This window comes from Globicephala melas, chromosome 6 (genome assembly GCF_963455315.2).
Source record: "Globicephala melas chromosome 6, mGloMel1.2, whole genome shotgun sequence".
Taxonomy (NCBI): Eukaryota; Metazoa; Chordata; class Mammalia; order Artiodactyla; family Delphinidae; genus Globicephala; species Globicephala melas.
Genome location: NC_083319.1, coordinates 23500688 through 23524596, shown reverse-complemented (window position 1 = coordinate 23524596; position 23909 = coordinate 23500688). Strand labels below are relative to the sequence as shown.

The 23909-nt window shown below is 45.3% G+C and overlaps 1 protein-coding gene across 2 annotated transcripts in view; it reads left to right on the top strand.

The window, feature by feature from the left end:
• The window catches only part of PALM2AKAP2 (PALM2 and AKAP2 fusion), a 638407-nt gene extending 620067 nt beyond the window's left edge, over window positions 1-18340 (top strand). For both annotated transcript variants that reach the window (XM_060300637.2, XM_060300638.1), the window contains 3 exons: window positions 3540-3718; window positions 9372-9410; window positions 14548-18340. In XM_060300637.2, coding sequence (XP_060156620.1) covers window positions 3540-3718; window positions 9372-9410; window positions 14548-14646 — 317 coding nt within the window. In that variant the 3' untranslated portion in view covers window positions 14647-18340. The remainder of the gene's footprint in view (window positions 1-3539; window positions 3719-9371; window positions 9411-14547) is intronic.
• Window positions 18341-23909: the final 5569 nt, after the last annotated feature.

The following is a 23909-nucleotide window of genomic DNA, read 5'->3' as shown; positions in this document are numbered from 1 at the left end:
ACCGGCAAAACTTGCTCCGGGGATGGGTTTCATTTTGCTGGCATACTAAGAAATGAGCAGGAAATGTCCACTTCTTTATAGTAACTTTTCACGCTCTTTACGATTCTTTTTCAGCACACATCCAATTATATAATTTAGCAACAGTCAACACAATTTGGGTTCCAGACCTGACTCTGATTGTTACTAACTAATGTAATTTGGATTGATGTTAAGCATCTGAGCCTCCATGGTCTAAATTGTTCAGAGATGTCATGACATTCACCCTGACTACATCCCAGGGTGGTTGTAAGGATCAAATGACATGAAGCCTATCAATGAAATGCCATATAAACGTGTTTGTTATTACTCCAAAGCCATCGCGTCTGTGGTTCTGTAGACCAAGATGGTTTTATTTCATGTGCTTTGGTGAAGGCGTTTAAACACTTTGCTCAGATTCTGTATTGGGAATTCTGTCCCAATCCACAAGCATTTAATAAGTGGCTGCTCTGTATATTTCATAATGGACTTGCTGATTCATTCAACAGCCTGAACTCCTGCCTTGTGGGATTCAGCATTGACCAGGACAGACAAGGTCCTCCTCTAATGGAGTTTACATTCAGATGAGTTAGGGGGATTCATAGACCGATTGAAATGGTCCCTATCTTCAGGTGACTTTACAGCTTTATTGAGAAGAAAAGCTTAAACAACCCGATTGATACAGTCAGTATGTGAAAAAGGCTTTCCCAGAAGCATAAACAAAGTATTATGAGGCAGGGGTGGTATATGTGAAAGGGTGAAGTTAGAGGCACTGAATATGTACTATGCTTTCTAGAAGTTTAATGCTGGAGGGTTGGCTGGTGGGAGATTATTTGGACACTTGAGAGGTCAATTAGAAAGTGACCAACCTGGTCATGTGGTATCTATTTCTAGTTTTAGAAGAGTTGTGAAATTTTTATGCAGAATTTCCCATGAAATTGCTCATTCTTACTCCATAGACATATTGTTCTTTGAGATTCCAAATAAATACTAACTAGACTCATTGGATGCTTGCCATTCTAAATATTAACTTTATAAATATTAATTTAGTTCTTGTACCAACCGTATGAGGTAGGTACTTCTATCAACATACCAATTTTACAGATTAGGAAACTGAGATAGAAAAACTTCAAAAAAAAGGCAAGTAACTTGCCCTAAGGGTATTTGGCTGCTAACTAATGAGCTCAAACCCAAGCAGGCTGGCTCTAGAACTGCATGCTCACCACTGGGCTGTATTGTTTCCTCAAAGCTTCATTTTAAAAGTCAATCAGGGACTTCCCTGGTGGTGCAGTGGTTAAGAATCCACCTGCCAATGTAGGGGACACAGGTTCGAGCCCTGGTCTGGGAAGATCCCACATTCCGCAGAGCAACTCAGCCTGTGCGCCACGACTACTGAGCCTGCGCTCTAGGGCCCCTGCTCCGCAACGAGAAGCCCAAGCACACCTCAGCGAAGAGTAACCCCCACTCACCGCAACTAGAGAAAGCCCATGTGCAGCAATGAAGACCCAGCGCAACCAATAAATAAATAAATAAAAGTTAAAAATAAAATAAAAGTCAATCAGAATTTTTAGAGATACACACTACGTATTCAGGGGTAATATTGCCTGAGGTCTGAGATTGCTTTAAATATTTTAGTACAGGAGGGTGGGAGGAAGGCAGGCAGGCAGGACAGATGGAGCAAGGGTGGTAAAATCTTGATAAATGTTTAATATAGTTGATTAAACATAGGGTCCATAGGTGTCATGATAGCATTCCCCGATTTCCATAATAAAAAATAGAAACCGTTTCTAGAGAATTTGAAGATTGAAGACCTTAAAATATTTGTAACCTTACTGTTAATATCAAAAGACTTTTTATCGATGATCTGGGTAATTGAGGTCAAAGCAATGAGTTTCACTAAGTTCACTAATGTAATGGTGGGTGTCTGTGTATTAAATGGAGTGTCTGTGTATTAAAAACCACTTCCCCACCTAACTGCCAAATGTGCTGGCCATATATATGTATTTTTTAATCAATAAAGGTTGATCTTCTTGCCAAATGTATTTGGTAGAATAGCAAAATGTTTGAGTTAGAATGGACTTCCAAGACAACTTCTCCCCAAATTCTCATTTTCTAGCTAGGGAAGTTGAAACTTGGAGAACTTAAGTGATCAGCTCAAGATTAAAGGGGGAACATTACATGATTGTCTACAGCCAACCTCATGGCTGGTTCATGGAAGAGCAGAAATTAAAACTCGGGCTTCCTGAACTCCGGGGGGCTTCCCAACTCCCATCAAAGGACCTATGCCCAGTAAAGTCCTATAGCCACCCACTCAGAGACATGGACCCCAGGCTTCACTTGTGATTCCAGCTCCATCAGGCAGTCTTGGGGGGAGTGAGGCAAAGAAAGATGAGCTGTCTTCCTCTTGGGTCTGGAGGAGGTCAAATGGGTCTTTACCCTCCCCTGGTGGTTTCTGAACTTTTGTGCTTGAAATATCCATTTATTTTGTGTGTTTTCTCCACATTCCTTGTTCGGAGACCCTAGCTGTGTCTCCCATAAGGGGCATAGTTGGAAAAATCATGACTGTTGCACCTGAAGGTACTTCTCAGAGGTGCGTTTGGGGCTCTGGCAATATAACCCACTCCTTCATTGGCCAGAAGGCATTTCCCAAGAGGGTGGGATGCAGGCGGTCTTAGTGACAGTGCCTAGCATCACCACACCACTGTGGATGACTGTGGACCCAATCTTCTCATGCTGAGAATACCTGTATGGCATCTCAAAAACTAAAACCTCACCTTTCCCAAGTCTGACGCACCCCTTTTCTACAACATTGAAGCTGCTGTTATTGGCATTCATTCCTTAAGATCCGGGATCTCAAACCTAAGTGCTTTCAGGACCGTGGCAGGTAAGGTAAAGAATGAAGCTGGCCAGTGTAAGACTGGAGTGACCTGGGAAGAACAGCTTAGTTCTCGTTCAGAGGTTTTACAACATGTGTTGTCCATACAAAAAACCCAGGCTGGTCATCTGACCATTGGTGACCTCTGAAAGAGAAGAAAGAGGGAAGGGAACCAGGAGACCTGGATACCATCGCCAACTCCTGGTGGCCCAGCACAGCCTTCCCTTTGTTGAGCCTAAGTTTTCCTTATCTGTAAGAAATGGGTCTTTAAGGTTCAAAGGCACCGCCACCTCTGACAGTCTGATTGTATGATCTGTGATAGAATACTTGTCCCCAAAACAACTGGAGGCAGCATCTGTCTGTCTGTCTGTCTGTCTGTCTGTCTGGCATATACCTGCAGAGTGCCTGAGAGCCCTCTTTGGTCTGACTGACTTTAAAACCGGTTTCCTTGAGGTCTTTGTTGGATGGGTTTGTGACATTAATCCTTAAGCACATTGTTCCCTGTAATAAAATGACCTGCACTTAACCATCATTCTGGTACCCCTCGGTATGTCAGAGGTTGCTTTTTTTGCCAGTGTTCTTCTCTTCTTTTCGAAAGCAGTCGTGACCAGACAAGCTTAGAAAGGGTGTTCTCTTCGTGTTGTTTCAGGGAAAATAGAGAAAGTCCAACCTCCTCCATCCCCCACACCTGAAGGTCCCAGCTTGCAGCCTGACTTAGCCCCCGAAGAGGCTGCCGGATCACAGCGGCCCAAGAATCTGATGCAGACCCTCATGGAAGACTATGAGACACACAAATCTAAAAGGCGCGAGAGAATGGATGATAGTAGTGTAAGTTTCTCCTCCTTTCCTCTTTCGCGTGTCCAAGGGTGAATTTCAGTACGGCGTACGGTACTCCGGTTCAGGCATGGATGTGTGTGCGGTTGTCTGGCCGGCACTGTGGTTCCGAACAGCACCAATGTTCAAATGTGTGGTTTAACATGCCTGCAGTTGGGTTGGGGGTTTTGCCTTGTTCTCAAAAACTTTGATCATGCAAAGAGTGGGTCTTTTGGCTGCCAAGTTCTAGTTTTGAGTCTACTGGTACGGCTAGTGCGTGAGGTGTGGGGTGTGTGTGTAGAAAGACACCGCGCAGGGGCAATGCGGGAGGAAGGACACGAGCTCCCTGAAATCACCCGCAAGCACCGGGGAGCTGATCTCAGCCATCGCTCGCCTGTTCTGTAGAGATGTTATTTCTCTAGAGAACTGTGACGATGCTATTCCTTCAGTGTCTGCTCTGGGCGATCCCTATAAATGGTACACAGTGCTCGGAAGACAGTATGTTTTGGGCTGTTACCAAGCCGGTGTGTACAGTCTGGCAGGAGAGAGCCACTTAAAATGACAGTTAAAAACCGCAGTTACCCTGCTACCCTCAACCCCGAGAACTTTGCACGTGACATTCCCACCAACCACAAAGGAAGTCGTCTACACTGTGGTTTCTTTCTCCAGTAAGCGGCTTAAGAGGCAGTGCTGTCCACAGCCTGCACAGCCAGGAGCCTGGGCATCAGCCTCAGGGGTCCGTGCCAACCTCCTTGGAATCCATTAGCATTTATTGAGGTAACTACCTCCTCCCCGCAAATAGCTTGGTTTGGTTGAGGATACTCCCCAGTTGACCCAGGACAGTCCTGGTTTATGCCTGTTGTCCTGGAGTAATTATTAATAGCATCATCTCCTTTCCCTCTTAAAAGCGCCCCAGTTTGGATGCTAAATTATTTGGTCGCCTTACACTTGAATGCGATGGGGCGCACAGTAGGAACTCCATGCTGATTCACTGCCTCTCGTATCCAAGCTGGCTGAGTTAAAGGTTTTCTGGAGTTGAAGCCAGATACTGAACACTTAGTGGTAAAGAAAGTAAGCAAACACACCTATGGCAGCTGAATGACCCACTTGGTGTGTCTCAGTCTCCTCTCACTTGGGTTTGAGGCCTAAATTGCTTGGAATACTGGCCCAGCTCCTCTGTTGGGCTGGAATATTTCTGGGCTGTTCCCTGTATTGTACAGTGGGATGGGCCTGGCCCTTAATGGCTGCTGCTGAGGTTTCAGCTGCCGGGGCTCCTTCTCTGAGCCTGTAGGACCTTTTCTGTCCACGAAGTCACTTTATCTGGCTCTTCTTTTCAGCCCTTTTTTAGGTATTTTCTGGAGTCTGTGACCCCCTTGAAGCTTAGGGCTATAAGGGGCTTTTCTTCAATGATTCCACACCATACATCAGCAGCTTTGGTGGAAGTTAGCTGGGATGTGTAGATGGGGAAGAACCAATGGACCACTTGCCTGTGACCCAGCTGAGTGATTTGGAAGCACACTCTCTGTATCTCTTGTGCATGCCTTTTGTGTTGAAGTGCAGTTGTTAGGGGAAAACACCATACCCAGAAGTGAAGTTACTCATTTCAGAGGCAGAGGCTGACCCACTAACACTCAGGCAGCCACCTGGTGAATGTCAACCAGGTTGGATTTTCCCTTTCATGAAGGAAGCTGCTTAGAATCAGCCCTTTTTTTTTTTTTTTTTTGCGGTACGCAGGCCTCTCACTGTTGTGGCCTTTCCCGTTGCGGGGCACAGGCTCCAGACGCGCAGGCTCAGCGGCCATGGCTCACGGGCCCAGCCGCTCCGCGGCATGTGGGATCCTCCCGGACCAGGGCACGAACCTGTGTCCTCTGCATCAGCAGGTGGACTCTCAACCACTGCGCCACCAGGGAAGCCCTAGAATCAGCCTTTTAACATACTGATTGCCCTTCACTTACACAGTGAAGTGATAGCCTCCTGTCTCTATTTTTCTCAAGTAAATTAACATTTCGGGTAAGAAAGAAACCTAACTAATCAAGCTGTTACTATCCCCAGATCTCAAATTCAAGGCCAAGTGTTTTGCACTGTTGTTGATATTACAAGAGAACCAAGTTTGTTGCTGTTGAAAATTCTTAGGAACAGAAAAGATAATCTATCCAACCCACTATATCCTCTTTTAAGAGACCCAAATCTGGAAAAAACACCCCCCCCCAAAAAAAACATACTTCAATTGCTTCTAAAGCAAATATATGCTCATCAGTGAGACTTCATTTCAGAGCCGCCTGTTAACCTGTCTTAGTTCTTTTGATTCAGGGGATCTTTCTGTTGTGTCGTCATCCATCACTGGAGAATATGTTGAAGTTCATCTCTTTTCCTACTTGATCTGTGGCCCCTTCTTTAATGGTCTCTCATACCAGAAGGATAGTCATAGGGGGCAGCTGGATGGCTTGAAGCTTGAGTTGTGTTGTAACTGGCTTCCCTGCTCCAGAGGTTGGTAGTTCCGCTCTCCTGGCTTCGTCCACATACACTGTCCCCAGGGCAAGCTGTGGCTTCTTCGATCCTCCACCCGCTATGAACCTCACTTGGCTCACCTGGGTCCAGTGTCACCCGGCACTCCCACCTGCCAATATTCCTTCCAAAAAGTCAGTTGGCAGCATTTATGAGTCCCTCACGCGTGAGCAGGACCTAACCACGTGTTCACGCATAGGAAGCAGCAGGCTCTTTCTGAATTGAATGAGAAGCATTCTCATCTGCTGTACTTCCCAAGGAGAAGGTAGACTTAAAAACAAAGTGGGGTAATTGGGATGTATGCATAGTGATACGCTGGGTACAATGATGTCAGTGAGCGTGAAGGAGAGAAAGAGAAAGAGAGGGAAGGCAAACGAAGCTGTGCCCGCGTTTCCATGAGTAGCTTTCACCAACCTACCTGGGGAAAAAGACCTCATCCTCACCAGCAGAACAGGTACACATCCCTGCGCCCCAGAGCAGCGACGGTGTCTGGAGTCCTGTCCCCAGTTCGGGACCCTTCCACTCTCCCATTTGATAAAATAGCACCTGCAGGACAGGAGGGAGGCCTCTGGCTCACGGAATCCCTGCCAGGGGATGGGGTGGGGACAACCGTGCAGTATTTATGGTCTTTTTCATGTTCTTAGCTGGCCTCTCTCCTGCTGGAAGCCCAGTGAGGGCTCAGAGAATGATGGAAGATGGAACATTAATCATGAATCTCTCTCTGGGAATGTCTGCCCAGGAGTCACTATAGTAGTCGTATGAAGTCACCTGTCGTATGAAGTCACCTGTGGATGTTTCGCTTCCTTTTGCAGTTGGTGACAAAGTCAATGACAAGGAACCAGAAAAAGCCGCTTTTCTGAAAAGGTTGCCCCCAAACGGCCATCCTCGTTCCCAGCTCAGGCCTTGAGATAACCCTTGAGTAGCGACAGTCTTCATCCGCCGGGGCTGGCTTCCTTGTTCTGCATGGGGTGGTCCCTGATGAGTGTCTCCATGCTCAAGGCTGAGCCAGGCTCCACCTCTTAAGGGACCCCTTGGCTAACCTGGGGGTAGGAGGATTGCTAACCTCCACCGACTCGCCTTACCCTGGGCTGTTTCCCAGCCTATACAGGGCCTTTGTGAGAATTAGCAAGAGGCACCCTTTTTCAAAACTCTGTGTGGATGCAGTCCTGCACCAGCTACACGGGTGGTGAGGGGAGTCGGGGGTCTGAGCTTCAACCCCATCCATCCCCCCAGCCTGGTGTTTTTGTGCAACACACACGCTGCCCACCCAGATGCAACCGTCCTGCTCTCAGTGGAGGTTTCTTTTATCTGGAAACGTTATCTTAAGTGGAAATGTCCCCTTATCTGGGCCTGATGCCATCTCTGGTCAGTCATGCAACTTATAATGGCCTGATGAATCATAGTTTCCTGTAGGGTTTCTTGGTACCTTGCAAAGGAAGGATACTGAGGCAACACTGTTTTTCTGGCCAGTTTTCCCCCGCAGTCTGACCTGAGCCTCAGAAGACAATGAGTTCTTGAGTCAGGGGTGCTCTTGAACTTGTTTGGTAGATTTGCTTTCCCTTTCTCAGTTGAGGGGGTGCTGGGCTGAGTCCAGATTACAGCCTCCTGGACATTGAGCCCCATCCTTCCTCCTAGCACACAATCTAGGTGGGTTTTTCCTGTGTTCTCTTTCTTCCTCTTTTGCCCCCAGAATAGTTACTGAGAGGGTTTTCAGCCTTCCCTGCCTGTCTTGGAATAAAAGAAGACCTGGCAGTCACTGCTTTTCCAAGAATTCCTGGCACACACTTCCTTCTAGACCAGGACACCGTTTGGGAGTTCTAGCCAAACTCTCACTGGGTGGATGGAGGAAGGCCGTCTGGCTCCAGTGCCCACCCCCGCCACCGCAGGCTGTATGGGAAGCTCAGCAACATCAGTGATGTTTTGTGCCCCCAGCTCTCTCGGGTTCTCACACATGCCCTGGGAAGGCGCAAAGGAGACGAGCACTCCACATTGATCAGCCCCCGGTCATCAGTCTGATCATTACAGAGCTGTGATTTTTTTTTTTTTTTTTTTTTGCGGTACGCGGGCCTCTCACTGTTGTGGCCTCTCCCGTTGCGGAGCACAGGCTCCGGACGCGCAGGCTCAGCGGCCACGGCTCACGGGCCCAGCCGCCCCGCAGCATGTGGGATCCTCCCGGACCGGGGCACGAACCCGTGTCCCCTGCATCGGCAGGCGGACTCTCAACCACTGCGCCAGCAGGGAAGCCCCAGAGCTGTGATTTTTAAGTGCAGTACCTAAGAAGCAGTCAGTGATCACAGACATACGATCCCTCCTATCCAGTCCAATGGGCTCTTTGGCATGGTCACCATGCCAGAAACCAATCAGTGCCTCTAAGGTCGTGAGTGTACATGCAAGGTCATGACCACTATTCTGGAGGAGGCTGTCCAGAGTCAGTCCTTCTAACTCATTACCCACAGCCGGGACATTTTTTCTCTGAGCTTTTCTTGTAGTGACTTTTAGTTTCCTTTATAGGAACTAAAGGATCATTTTAGTTCCTACTTAATCACTCCACTTTCAGGAACTTATTTAGGACCCGCGAGGTCGTGATGAGGGAGGCTGCTTGGTCTCCCTTGGCAGTGCCATCCTTAGAGCAGCTCCAGAGAATCTGCCTCTGCAAACCTCGCATTCAGACCATCCCTGTCTGTGGTTAGGGTCTTCTTTTCACGGGACAACAGACTACAAGACTACTTTGGGGTTCAGAGACGCCTACAGGTAGGGGAAGGGCTGTTTGTCCACAGATGGCAGTAGATTCTAACAAATCCAAAATGCCCTTAAGGATCTTGCTGGTGGGCAGCTGCTTGCATACAACCCAGGGGGGAAAGAATCTTGTTAATTCAAAGCACAGAAGATGGAAGCGACAAATCTTGAATTAACGAAGTATGGCTTATCTGATATTTTTATGGAGGAATAATAGGGTATCTACTTGCTGCAAAAGATACAGACTTTTAAATAAACGAATATCAGATGAAGCAAGTCTTGGTGTGGGTGTGTCCTGGTCTCCTGATGTTACCTCCCCTCTTGTGTCCCCTCCCCCCTCACCGGCGTGGTGCCAGTTCCCAGCTGGGGGGCGTTTTGTGAGTGTGTCTCTGCCATGTACTAACCCTGGTTTTTCCCTCTCTGCCAGTACACCTCTAAGTTACTGTCTTGCAAGGTGACTTCCGAGGTACTTTTCCACTTGTTTGTCTTGGTCTTCTTGCATGCCTGACCCAGGTGCATGCTGTCGTGGTTTGCCATTTCCTCATGGGGTTTTCTCCCTGCCTTTTTTGAATGGGGTGATTGCCTTGAAATGTTAGTGTCCATGCAACAGTGGTACACGCGGCTGTGCTTTGCTGTGCTGTGCTCTGGGTTGGAGAAGATTCTGTCTTGCTCATGGATCTGGAAGATGTTTGCACTAGAGGGTACGACCAATGGGCTGTTTGGATTTTTGTTTGTTTGTTTCTTCAGGCACTGACAGCAAATCTACTCTGGTCTGGTTAGAAAACCATGCAGCTCAAGAGGACTGGGCTGTCGGTTGGGATCAGTCCTTTGTTTACCTTAACACAAACCCAGAGAGCTCCATGCCATCACTTTAGGATAACTTATTCCTACTGCGAACCAACGCAGCCCCCCCCTCCCCCCCGCCTCCATCTTTAAACCTGTACTTTTGGTTTGGAAGCTTTTTTAAGCATTGAATTTCCCCCAAGCTGCCTCCTTTCCCCTACAACTTCCCTTTACACAGATTTCACAAACCTGTGCTATGAAAAAGCACAATATTTTAATTTTTTCCACATATATATTGACTTATTTATATGCTATGAGAAAGCATACTGGCTTTTATATTTTTTATTTCTAGAGCATTGTATTTTTATTTTAAAAGAATTATTGTAAATATACAGAATTGTAGAGAATCATTTATTCATTAACCTGGTTGACAATTTATTGAGATCCTACTACACATCAGGCACTTTCTGGGTTCTGAGAAGACAGCAGTCACCTGAACGATGTCCCTGATGCCATGGAGCTGCATGCCAATGTGTCAAGGATATGGCAAAGTAAAATAATAAAGCCCCCTAGCCAGCTTTGTGCATTCTTATCATTTCATAATATTTGCTTAATATTTTAAAAAGAAATTAATATTGCAAATACCATTCAAGCCCTCTTGTTACCTCTCCCAGCTCCCATTTCTTTCCCTCTTGAGAGGGAATTTTTCTGGAGTTTTGTGTTGTTTCCATGCATGTTTTTATCCTTGTACTACGTATGTCTGTGTACATAAATTATATCTAATGGTTTTGCATGTTTTAGAACTTTCTATAAATAGATCATATTGTAGTATCCTGTTCTCTTTATTCTGTCTGCATCATTTTTAGATGTGTCCATGTTGATACTTATGGCTCTAGTTCACTCATTATAATTGCCGTATATAGTATTCCATTGAATGAATACATATCTGTTTATTCATTCTTCTAGTGATGGAAATGTAGGTTGTACCTTTTCTTTGCCATTACAAACAATGAGTCAATGAATGTTATTTTACGCAGCTCTTTGTGCGACCTATGGAAGAAAGTCTCTAAATATAACTAGGGGTAAAAGTACTGGTTATAGGGCTTACCCATCCTCCCGTTCACTACCTATTGCAAACTACTCTTCAAACTGGCTGTGCTAACCTATAGCACAATGTATATTTCACATCTCCATATTTAGCAAAATAATTATGGTTCACTGTAGACGTGAGCTGATGCTCATCAGTAGGTTCTTTTCACAAACTGTAAAATGAATATTGAAAATATCACTACATGGACCTTCTTCAGTGTCTAATTGTGGGTCTCAGGGAGGAAATGCTGGTTTAAGAATTAGACCCTAGGAGCCCACATCCCCTTGGAGTCAATGTAAAATTGATGAAAATCTGGTCAAATACATCCAAGGAAGATAAGACTGGGCCCTGTCTGCCTTCAGTGGAAGATATGAGGGATAAAATATTAATATAAATGTTATTTAACGTACCTGTCTTTTGTTTTATATCCCAGAATAAAATTATCTAGGTTGATTGCTGCTCAAACTGAAGTGATTCACTTGAATTCCCTAAGCACTGGAGAGAAAAATTAATACTAGAGGATTGTTCAAAGAGAATTGATTTTCTTTTTCTCCCACCAGACCTGAATCTGATTTAATTTGTGAAAACGATAAAACCTTAAATCAGGTCTTCGTATTATTATTATTTTTTATGTTTTTCTCTCTCCATTCCTGTGGAGTGTATTTATTGCCCTTTCTGATGCTTCTTCCTCCGTATGCCCCCTCAGCCACTGAGCAGCCGTGGAACATGCCGGCCCAGAGCATCGACTCTGCACCCAGAGTTCCGGGTTCACATGTTAGCTCTTCCTCCTACTAACTGACGTTAGATTATTTTAAACCTCTCTGTGCTTCAGCTTCTTCATATGTGAAATTCATAGTGTGAATCCCATAGAACAGAGGCGAGGATTAAAACCCGTAGCTGGTTCATGATACCTGTGATGTAAGTGTTTACTATAACCAGAGCCCCAGAGGCAAGTGCTTTTTTTAACCCAGAAAGGAAAGGAATGGACTTTAGGAAATAATATGTAGAAATCTAGAAGAAAAGTTCTAGATTTGCTAGAGCTTTATTCTCACACACACACACACACACACTCACTCACTCACACACACAGTACTCTGAATTAATTGTGGAATAAATGCTCATTCACATACCTTCCCCAAGGGCTTGGCTTTTTTTTTTTTGCGGTACGCGGGCCTCTCACTGCTGCGGCCTCTCCCGTTGCGGAGCACAGGCTCCGGATGCCCAGGCTCAGCAGCCATGGCTCACGGGCCTAGCCGCTCCGCGGCATGTGGGATCTTCCCGGACCGGGGCACGAACCCGTGTCCCCTGCATCTGCAGGCAGACTCTCAACCACTGCGCCACCAGGGAAGCCCAGGGCTTGGCTTTTTGAATCTTCAAAAGGCCTGTTGGAGGAGGGAAGAGACTGTTCTCTCCTGAACATGAAGCCCTGTGCCCGACACTTGGTAGGAACCCAATAAATAGCTATAAGATGGATGGATAGATGGATTGAAATGGGTTCCCAAAGAACAGAGTAAATTAAAATTTTCAAGATGATTGAGAATTAAAATAGGGCCCAAATACAAGACAAGGGACATGTGAAATTGATGGGGACTATTTTTTTCAGAACCTTAGATTTATTTTTAGCTCTTATGTAAACCTTTCAGCTTGTATGTACAGTCTGCGAGGCAAACATATGACTGTTTTCCACGATGTAGAGCTCCTTGTCAAAACGTCTTATGTTTGAATACCACGTGATTGCTTATAAAGCCCTTTCACATGATGAGAGAAATACGAGAGAAATACGTAGTTATTGTTTAAGAATTTGCTATGCCCTGGAAACTTTGGTAAATTCTTTGCCTCGTTTATTTGCCTCATTTATTCCTCAGACCACCTCGGTACTATGGTTTTTATTATTCTCTTTTTACATATAAGGAAACTGAGGCACAGGGTAATAAACTTCCCCAAGGTCACATAGTTACTAGGATTTAAACTTAGACCTGCCTGGACTTCAGAGGCTGCATTGCTTCCTGAGAGAGCCTGTGAAATAGGGCAGGTGTTGTGTCCGTTTTACAGATAAAGGAAGTTGAGACTCAAGATGCCATGAACGACAGGCACAGAGCTGGAAACAAAGCTCAGGACTTGCAGTTCCAGTTCCTCACTGCCTTCCAGTACCATGTTACCAGGCCTTGACCAGAAGATTCTACTGTTTAACTCTACCAGACTTGGAAACATGCTTTCCTCCTACTGATTTGTTATTCTTAGATGTTGACTAGGTGACCATGATGTGTTTACACACCAACACTTTAGGGCATGGCTTACGTGCTTCCTGGTGAACATTCCTTCAGGAGACATGATTGAGTTGTGTCCTATACATCCGGTCAAAGCCGTCCCTGCTAGGAGGACTGGGGAAGCCTTCCTGGAGGGAAGACACTGCTGCTCTGGGAAGTCCATGCATTTGTCAGAGGTGCAGAGAAGCAAGTTGAGATGCCCGCTCCCTGCCCAGACCTTTAATCTGACCAGAATTTGCTTACGTCTGGGCTCCCATCACTGCCGGTAAACCTGCCTCTCCTTGCTTCTCTGGAGTTGCCAGCATCTCTGTCCCTTGCCAGAATGATTGTTCTCAGAATAAGCAAAGACTTCATCGCCTGTTGGTTGGATAACCAACTAGTGTTGGCTCTGCTAGACTTTAAATTCAGAAACTGCACATCCTAAGCTAATGCCACAGTCATTGAACTGGTTGGCATGCAGGGGCTTGCTTTCGGTGCAGTGTCATGAAATTGAGCCGTTTCTCCTGCGTTGGCAACCTAAATGTCATTCATCTGGATGTCATCTGGACCAAACTCAAGCTGGAGCAGACTGGCGAAGGATCCCCCCTGGGGTCCACAGACTCTTCTGGGGAGCCGGAGGGGGGGTGGCCTCACCTCGATGGTGGTGAGCCTATTTGTCCTTGATGTTGTCACCTTTCACTTCCTTTACCAGCACCTGTGGCCCTGAAGTTACATCAAAATGCTCAGATTCCATGTTTTAGTGGCCTGAGAAGCTCTTTTTCTTTTCACTTAATTCCTCTTTCAAGCATAATTATACCAAAGTAGATTTTTGTGGTATAAATATGATCACAGCTTATGTAGGTCCACAAAGCTTGGTGGAATGAATTCACACTGGTTCAGTTGTTTGGAATTACTTTCCCGTCTGCTTGTTTATGAAGAGACCAAGACTGTCCATAGCTGTGCTGTCCAGTATGGTAGTCACTATTTCCATGAGGCTATTGAAATGAAAATTAGTTAAAATCAGATATTTAGTTTCTCAGCCACGCTAGCCATATTTCAAATGCTCAGTAGCCACGTGTGGCTCACGGCTGCCATATTGGATAGCGCAGATACAGATCACTGCCACCAGACTGCACTGATCTATAGCATGTAGCAATCCACTTCGTTATCTAAAAACTTGACGCAGAGTCAGGTCTAGTTCAACGAAACTTGCAGAACATTTCAGGAAAATTCAGTCTCTCTATACTGAAAATGATGGGTCAAAAGTGAACTTTGGCTCTGAGGTGAATGCTACCCAGAACCTCCCACCCCGCCACCTTTACTTTCACGTCTCTCCTACCTCCCAGCTGTACCAGACGCTTTACCACTTTCCCCCTCGTTAGATGCTGTTGAGAGAGGGAAAGGAGGAAGGAAACAGAGAAGTTGGTTTGTGTTCATAATGAACAATCATGAACTCTGCGTAATTTTTTCCCCTCTCTCTTCAGGTCCTTGAGGCCACACGGGTTAATCGAAGAAAGAGCGCATTGGCCTTGCGCTGGGAGGCGGGGATCTATGCCAACCAAGAGGAAGAGGACAATGAATAGTCAACATCCTTCCACCCAGGAAGCTTCTTTGGTGCTTGGGTTCCCAAGAAACCAAGAAATCAACACATCAAAGCATTTTAATAGAATATTTATTAAAGTGCAAACAAACTCGGCAATCCTTATGCAGACCAGAAGAAGTTGCAATGTACAATGATGAAAAATCAAGTGAAAAAAGCAGTCCACCCATCAAACACGAACTCCCGGGAGTCAGAAGAGAAAGGATTTTTTTTTTTTGTAACTCAAAGAATCCCCTGGGTTTGGACCACAGTTGATCCAAAAGGACAAAGAAGTTACAAGCAAATTGACATGGTTGCTACAGGCAGAGCCAAGACTAGCCTCTCTGGGTGATGAGGAAAACATTGGTAATGTGGCCATTTGGAGAAGCCACAGAGCTGATGCCATCCACCCAGCAGAGGATATTTCCCTGTGCCTGCACCGGTTTCCACCCATCATAGCATCAGAGGTGTTGGACTAACCCCATTTACTCCAGCAGCTATAAAATAATGCTTCTCTCTCTATTGGCCCAGAAGAGGCAACTATGGTTCCATGTCTATTCCGTTTAATTGTTTTGAATTGGGAGCAATTAAGGATCGCAATCCAAATTTTGAAGACAAGATTTCTTCATGTTGCAAACACAACCTGTTCTGCATTAGGAGGTTTAGGAAGGGGGGGAGAAAGCCAAACCAAATGGATTATTTTAGCTTTAGGATCTTGTCTGCTTATGATATTGACTGAGCTGCAGTTTATGAGAACACGTTTTCACAATTCTGTTTCTTTATATGAAAACTATATTTAGTGGGCAACAACTATTTTTATGATGGGATGGGGGAATATATCCATGTATAAAACCTATACACATTGAACAGCTTGGTTCAAGAGGGGAGGGGTATTTTTAGAGTGGTAATAATTGAAAAAAGGGTGAACTCTGCCTTAGAGAGGTAGACGATGAGAAATAAAGAGGTGTTTATAACTATATTTTATATGTAAAGTGGGCCTTCAGGGGAGTAGGAAGAATGATACGTTGGATCAATCAGAAAGAGACAGTAAAGAAAGCTCACGAAAGGTAGACAGAGAAGAAGGGAGGGGGAAAGAGTGAGCAGGTAAGGAAGTTAGAGAGATTATTTTTTCTGAGCAACCAGTATTTTTCAGGATGATACAGAGGAAAATATAGAATAGAAACTTAAGTGCAGGCTTAGGTTCAGCTACAAATCCTAAAGGTGGTGTGCGTGCGTGCGTGCGTGTGTGTGTGTGTGTACACATGCCTTTGTGTGTGTGTGCAAAGCGCATGTGTGCTCATGAGTACGGGTGTGTGTGTGTGTGTGAGGACTAAAATTCCAGGATGATCATGGGACAAGGGTGTTCACTTACTTCCTCCAAAGCTGTTTGCCAGCGTCAGGAGTGAGTGAGAATTTCTTTTTTATGAAAAGGATATAGAGGCTCCGAGCTGATGCAGTATTTGTAATATTAAGTTGACCTAACATGGTATTTGCATGGGTCACAATGGCAAAGTTTTGAGCAGTTTTGTAATTTGACATTTAGGAAAGTCCCATATTTATTCTCATGCTTTGTATCCATGCTTAGTGTACGCTAAAGGACACCAGCTTTACTCTTTCTGTCATTTAAAGCAATATGATAAGGGTGTTCAATCATTGAATGCCCTCAATTTCTGGATGAGAAATTTTTCAGTCCTGGCCATGAGAAAAAAACTGACCAGCCTTCTTTTTTTCCGTCCCCTTTGTTTTAAAACTGTGGTTTTTAAAAAAGCAATAAGTAAGTCAGACCTCACTAAAACTCATTTTTGTTTTTATGTCTTTATGTCCTAAGCACTAATGTGTTGTCCTGACAAGTGCAGTCCCACCAAATTTGTATGTAGATTCATGCACGTTACCTTCTTTTATTAGACGAGTGTCAACGTTAGGGGAAAGTGTATTCATAAGCGAGTGGTGGACACAGTAAAACATGGAACTCTGATAACTTACAAGGATCCTTTGGAACGGCCAAGGGAACTTGCAATTGGAAGCCAAATTCTACAGATGGATAATTGGCGTCATCTTTATATGGTTCATGCTCCTGAACATTCTGAACGAATAGTCAACAAAATGTGCTAGACGCTGGGGATAGGAAACAGATAAGATCCCTGCCGTTAGGGATTTATTTTCAGGTGGGAGAGGCTGGCATGGAGACAGACATTCCCAGGAAAATGAGCTGAGGAGTCCTGACAGGTGAAATGGGGGCACCCAAGGAAAGAAGGATGCTTTGTCTGAGGATTTCCAGCGTTCCCAAGACAGGCACGGGAATGGAAACAGTTGGGGCAGCAGCATCGTGTGGCCCAGGGATGCAGGAGCTGCTAGGATGCCTGGAGAACAGAATGGTTCTGTGGGTTGCACAAAAAGTGAAACATGCTTCATGATTTCTGGACTAACTCTGGATCTGGTAGTGACCATAGACTTGATACAGATGAACTCCCCATCTTTTGCAAGAGGAAACAGTGCTCAGGACTTCCCTGAAGTTTTTGGTTCTGTTTTGAAGAAAACTGTGTACCCACCTTAAAACTACATTTGAGAAGAGAATGGGCAGCTGAAAAGAAAGCTTAGGAGGCCACACAATTCCTGGAATCGCTTTAGAGGCAGATGAGTTGGTCTTTGACTGCAGTTGATTGACCCAGACACACTTACTATGTAGAGTTACAGAGCCAGGATCCTTTGGTTCGCACTTTGGATAGGCAACAAATGCAGCGTTTCCGTGACTCTCTCACAGTCACAAAACCGTTTAACTGTGGCCCCTACATCTCCATCTTTGCTTGTTCCCTTCTGCTGCCTTCTGATGACTGCTGTCCATTTCCTTGTTCCACTCACGTATCATCCTGTTACAATGTAAATTAAAGTTCCCTTAGCAGAGCCAGATTTTCTCTGTGCTCTTGAGTTTTTTACTCATTTAAGAAACATTGGGCCATGGCTTTGTACATAGCGCTGTGCTAGGCTCTGGGATCCCAAATGAACCCCTTTAACTTTGTGAAGATGCAGCAGACCCCTGGCGGAACGTCATCCGTGCCTAATCCGTCGAGAAGAAGAGGCTTGTCCAAAACCTGGCCTCCGATGCTCATCCCTGCCCCCAGGTAGCACACGAGCTTGTTAATCTCAGCTCGAACAGTCGTTTAGATTCTGTAGATGTTAAAAGCTTTCCTGAAAGTATTCCATTCCGCAGTGTTGATAGATGTTCACTTTCCTCTGGAACTGATGACTGACATTCCTTGGCTTTCTCATCCAGAAATTATGGAAACAGGGTCTGTCAGTGGCAGGAGGCTGGGCTGTGTCCTACGTGCATGACACATGCAGTTTCCTTGCCTCTTTACACCCATGCATGCTGCCCGCCCTAGACAGTGACATATAAGCAGTATATAGATCAGTGCCCACGTATATATACAACACACACACACACACACACACAAGGCATAACAAGGAACACTAAGACAGTGTTGACTCGTCTCAGAAGACAAATAATTAAACATTTTTTCCAACTAAAGAATGGATGTAATTAAACTATGTATTGAAAAAAAAATAGCCTAAGTGTTTAGAGATGGTGACTATATCCAGTTGTAGTAACAGAACCAATTTCCTGAATTTTAAGCATTCAGTGAGTGAGCTGCCAATTTTGATTTTGTGTTCCTCTTTACCCAAATGACTTTTTTTTTTTTCTTTTTTGGAGGAGGGGGCACAAAGCAGCAATACTGTGTTTGAAAATGATACTCTCTGTATCTGGCTCTCCTGTGTATGTTAACCACTTCAATGTTACTATCCTGCTTCGGTTTTATAGTGATTGTGAGGCATTCAATGCAAGTATACAATTATTTTCTCATTAAAATCCAGTGTGTGTTGTGCTTTTATAAACGAGGGCCACTTGTTTGACTGTCGGGGGAGGTTGGAGGACCGAGCAGCCCGAGGGTAGCATGCCAGCGCTCTCGCCTCTAATTCCATGGGGCCACATCTGCTCCTTGCATATTTGGAACCAAGAAAGCAGTACTAGCTGGCGGGGCAGACCTTTGACAGGCTGTTCCCAATGCCTCCTTTGGCCATGTTGTCTCCAGCTGCCGTGGCTAGACCTGGAAATTCCGACAGGACCCACAGAAATGATACACATGCCTCTTGAGGTAGGTAGACTCCAAGGTCAAAGAGATGGTGGGGCAAACGGTAGGACAAAGAGTAAAGGTCAAGCTTTGCACGTGGCTCTTAGGCTCTAATTTTTATTATTCATTCCATTCCCAGCACCTGTATTTGGCTCTCCTCTGAGGAATAGAGAATTTCGGACTTCACAGAGCATCTGAGACCACAGGTGAATCAGGAAGCTTCCTCCCCCCAACCCCACAGTCTCCAGCCGCTCCATCCCGGAGCTAACTTGCACCCAGACCTTCAGTCTCCTGCCCTTCCTTACCACCCGCTGGCCCATCTCTCTTCCTAGGGTCTCCTTTCCAGCTGCCTCTTTCTCTATCTCTCCCCACTTACAGGACTTCTTCCAATCTTCCCTCACCCCAAATCTCCCAGGCTTTCCAACTGTATTCTCCTGTTCTTCCGTGTGGCATCATCTTGCAGTCTCTCTCTGGTGAGAGTTCTGAATTTTGATGGGAAGGGGTTAGGTTGGGTGACAGACCCCTTTGAAAACTGGATCAAACTCTAACAATAACGGGTAACACTTATGAAGCACTGAGAATGTGACAGGCACTTGCCGTGATTTCCGCAAATGTAATCTATTTCTTACGACTCCATGGGATGTACTCTTCTGGTTTTTTGGGGGGGTTGGGATATTTTTGCTGCACCACGTGGCTTGCGGGACCTTAGTCCAGCAACCAGGGATGGAACCCGGGCCCCTGGCAGTGAGAGCGCTGAGTCCTAACCGCTGGACTGCCGGGGAATTCCCTGGGGTGTACTATGTTGATTTCCATTTGACATGTCAGGGGACGGTTGCCACGGGGCTGGTAAACAGTAGCGCTTGAAGTTGAACCTGGGCACTCTGATTCAACTGTTACTCTTACCCACTCTTCCTGTAAAAATGCACATCGGCAACTTCACCTACAAGGTCCAGTAGATCTGATGATATGTGTGGGTCTGGGTGACCTCCTCCCACTATGCTCTCCAGGAGGAGGGGCTTTCATGGACCGAGGCCGAGGTCATGACAGGGGCTCAAATCTTGGGGGAGAGCTGGGTTTTGGTGGCAGCAGCAAAGAAGTGTCTTTATTTGAATGAACTCCCTCTGGGCTCTTTCCTTTGGGATCAGTTGTCCCAGGAGATGCTGGGAGAAGATGACCGAGGCATCCCTGTTGCCAAAAAGGAACCAGAAGCGACTGCAAATGGGGTGATGAAAATGTGCTAAAATTGAATTATGATGACAGTTGCACAACTTTACATTTACTGAAAATCACTGAATTGTACACTTGGAAATGAGTACATTTTATGGTATGTAAATCACACCACAGTGAAAGCTGTAGCAAAAAACAAAGGGATGAGGGAGTCAAGGAGCCAGAAGCGGAGTCCGGGGAAAGGAGTCAAGGAGGCCACACAGCCTCAGGCTGAAAGGAATGAGAGGAGTCATTCAGTCCAGTATTCGGCCACCAGCTCACCAGCTAATCAGGAAGAAATCTTGCTGTCCCAGGGGTGCCCCCCAGGAACCAGGAGCAGTAGAGCTGTGATTAGCTGTGGCTTCAGTGTCCTGGTCCTCTTTCCATCAGTCACTGCTAACACCTGGGGGACATCAGGCAGCGCTAGGTGAGTCAGGATACAAAGGACCGAGATTTGGTGGGCACTCAGGCTTCGGAAACGCAAGAGAGCGGTACGCAGAGTCTGATACGGTCAGAGTAGAAAGAATTTAGGGGTGGTTCTCACTGAGGAGGCTCTCCCCGAAAACCCACCCATGTGAGGCCTTAACCTCTGAGCAGAGGACAGGTATGCAGGCCTTTTGCTCTGCGATGTCAAGTATCAGTGGGGTGCTGGAGGGGGCCTGTGGCCACTACCCCCTAGTTCAACTCCCCTGTGGTTTTTTTCCTTTTTTTTTTAAATTGAAGTATAGTTGATTTACAGTGTTGTGTTAGTTTCAGGTATGCAGCAGAGTGATTCAGTTATACATAATTTCTATTTTTTTCAGATTCTTTTCCCTCATAGGTTATTACAAAATATTGAGTAGAGTTCCCTGTGCTATACAGTAGGTCCTTGCTGTTTATTTTTTATATAGTCGTGTGTATATATTAAACCCAAACTCCTAATTTATCCCTCCCCCCTTTCCCCTTTGGTAACCATAGCCATGTTTTCTATGTCTGTGGGTCTGTTTCTGTTTTGTATATGAATTCATTTGTAGCATTCTTTTTTTTTTAGATCCCACATCAACTCCCCTGGTTTTATTGGTGGCAAAGAGACTATGAGGTTCCTTTGGAATGTTGCTCCTTTTAATCATGGGCTCCTTGGGTCACAAGAGGGTGGTGACTGTAGCCCTCCCTGCACACAACCTACACAAAATTCAGAACTGGGCTGCTAGGGGGACAGAAAATAAATGGGGAATTAAAAGGAAGAATTCAAAAGGTTTGAAATGTACAAGATGACATTGAGGCAAAGAATGGGGCCTCAGGAAATACCTAGAGGTACCACACCAGCAATTTCTAAGCGTTACCCAAGTGTTCAGATGCCTTCTCTCAGAACATTTGCCTGATAAAGACTTTTTTTTAAAATTCCACCAAGATACAGTAATCTCACTGTCAGTTCATCTTGATGGTAGACTTACCCAGATGACTTGCTCCAAGTCCATGGGTGTGGTGGGCTTGCAACAAGTGGAGTGGATCTGTTGGTCCCCTAGAGACGTACAATCACAAATCTTTCTTCCCCTTCTTTGGTTTTTCTCTGCCCTCTCATTTAGACAAGCTCGGCCTCGGCCTCTGCTGTGGTCTTCGGCTAGTAACAGTGATTTGCCTCTGAGGAGAGGTGTTGTCAAACGTTTGAGAGGACCCCTGCATCACTTGGAGGGCTTGTTAAACACAGAATTGGACCCATACCGAGTTTCTGATTCAGAAGGGCTGGGGTGCAGCCCAGGAATTTTCTAACTAGTTTCCTGGAGATGCTGCTTCTGGTCCAAAGGACCTTGCTTTGAGACTCACTGGTCTGGAGTGTAAGTAATGAATAGGGTCTGAGCATACCATTTATGTTTGGAAACTTGGGGAATTGATGCAGGATTTATAAACTGCAGGTACAATCACATGTGGTCTGGGTCTGGTTTTGAATATTTCTTGGGGGCAGTGTTTGCCCAGCACAGCAACTCACTACTTTGTGGGTCTTGGTGAAGCAGGACCAGGATTTCACTCAGACTCTTGAGTGAGGACCCTCTGACCAGGGCTGAGCAGATAAGGAAGAAAGTATGTATGTTCAGACTTTAATTTCAGGGTGAGATCAAAGGATTCTTTAGAGTATTGGAAGAAGGTCTTATCGTGTAGGCTGATAACAGTGTCAGGACTCAATGGCAAATGTTTGAATAATGTGGTTGCATAATTTAAGATGAGATGCAAAGCGAGAGGTCATTCTGATTTGGGACTAGAGCAGCACTTCTCAATTCTGACTCCATCTGCATTACCTGGGGAGCTTTACGTTTTGGATTCAATTCGTCTGGGCTGGAGCCCAGGCATTAATAGAAATTAAAAGCACCCCAGAGGACTCTAATACAGAGCAAGGTTTGAGCATCCGCTGTCCAGTGGTTCTGAACCCTGGCTGCACTGCACATCAGGATCATCCAGGGTGGGGTTTTTTTTAAGATATTGGTGCTTGGACCTCACCCCTAGATATTCTGGTCATTTTACCTAAAAGGGGGTCAGAACATGGGTTGGTTTTAGAAGCTCCTCAGGTGTTTCTCATGTGTAGCCAGGGTTGAGAATAGGGGGTAGACTAGGGGAGGAATGTGCTTGCTTCATGACCTGACCCCCTTCAGAAAACTCTTAGGGGTAACATCAAAGTGAAATGAGTAAAGGTCCTTGAGGGGATGAACTGACCCATCTCATTGGTCCCAGGAGACAGAGCACAGTGTTGGTGACTGAGGGAGGGGCTTTGCAAAGGGGCTTTGTTGTTACTTCTGTGGAACTCTAGCTCTCTGCCCTAGAGGAAGCCTGCACGCTCAGGCTGATGGCGTGTCCAGGTGGTAAACCTTTTAGGTTAAGTGAGGGACGGAAAGCCACAAGGGGGCGCCAGAGGCGTGCTCTAACCTGTAACAGGTGCACACGGAGTAAGAGCCGGAATGGACAAAAGGCCAAACACGCCACAAAATTATTTCTGGCAGGTGAAGCCATGACCATTTCCCCCATTTGTCCTGATAAGTGTTTGTCAATTTCCGTGGTGTAACTATTCCTATGATGGCTACTTTCAAGATACCAACAGTTTAACAACCGGTTCTCAGAATTCCTGAATATTTAATAATTGGTGGAGAACAAAACTACTGTGACTAGAAGATGCACAGGACCTAGAAGTGTGGAGCTAGAGCCTAATTAATAGGAGACTTCTTAGCTTGGAATGGCTCTTATGAACCTGTCACAGCAGGTAGGCATCAGAGATGACAGGATTCTGACCATCTCTTCTGATGATCGTGATTAGTCCTAGATAGAAAAAACAAAACAAAAACCCAACCTAAGTCATGTGCCCACGCATGTTGCCAAGGTATGCGACAGAGGAAGGGGAAGAAGAGTTGCTGGGATGACCAAATGTTTGATACAGTACAGTTTGTGTTGCAGACAATTTCCCAGTATCTCTGAGCAATTCCATTTTTAGTGTGAGTGTCTGACAAGCGTTCAGCCATTGGGATCAGGCAGGGGATTCAGGTTTGGGCGCACCACTCTTTCAGTGACATTTGATTATTTGCATTCTCTAGATCAGATTCCTGACTTACGGAGTTGCTATGAGAATTAAATGTTAGGTGTAAAGTGCTTGCTGAATGGTTGGTATAGATGTGCTCAGAGTTTCCTCCCTTTATTTTTTTATTTTATTTATTTTCTTCTAGTGTTATTGAGATATAACTGACATATAGCACTGTATAAGTTTAAGGTGTACAGCGTAATGATTTGACTTACATACATCGTGAAATGATTATCAGAGTAAGTTTACTGAACATCCATCATCTCCTATAGATACAAGATAAAAGAGAAAATCTATTTTTTCCTTGTGATGAGAACTCAGGAGCTACTCTTAGCTTGTTGATTTCATGTATCATTTGTTCGTTACATCCCTAGCTTGTTAATTCCACATATCATT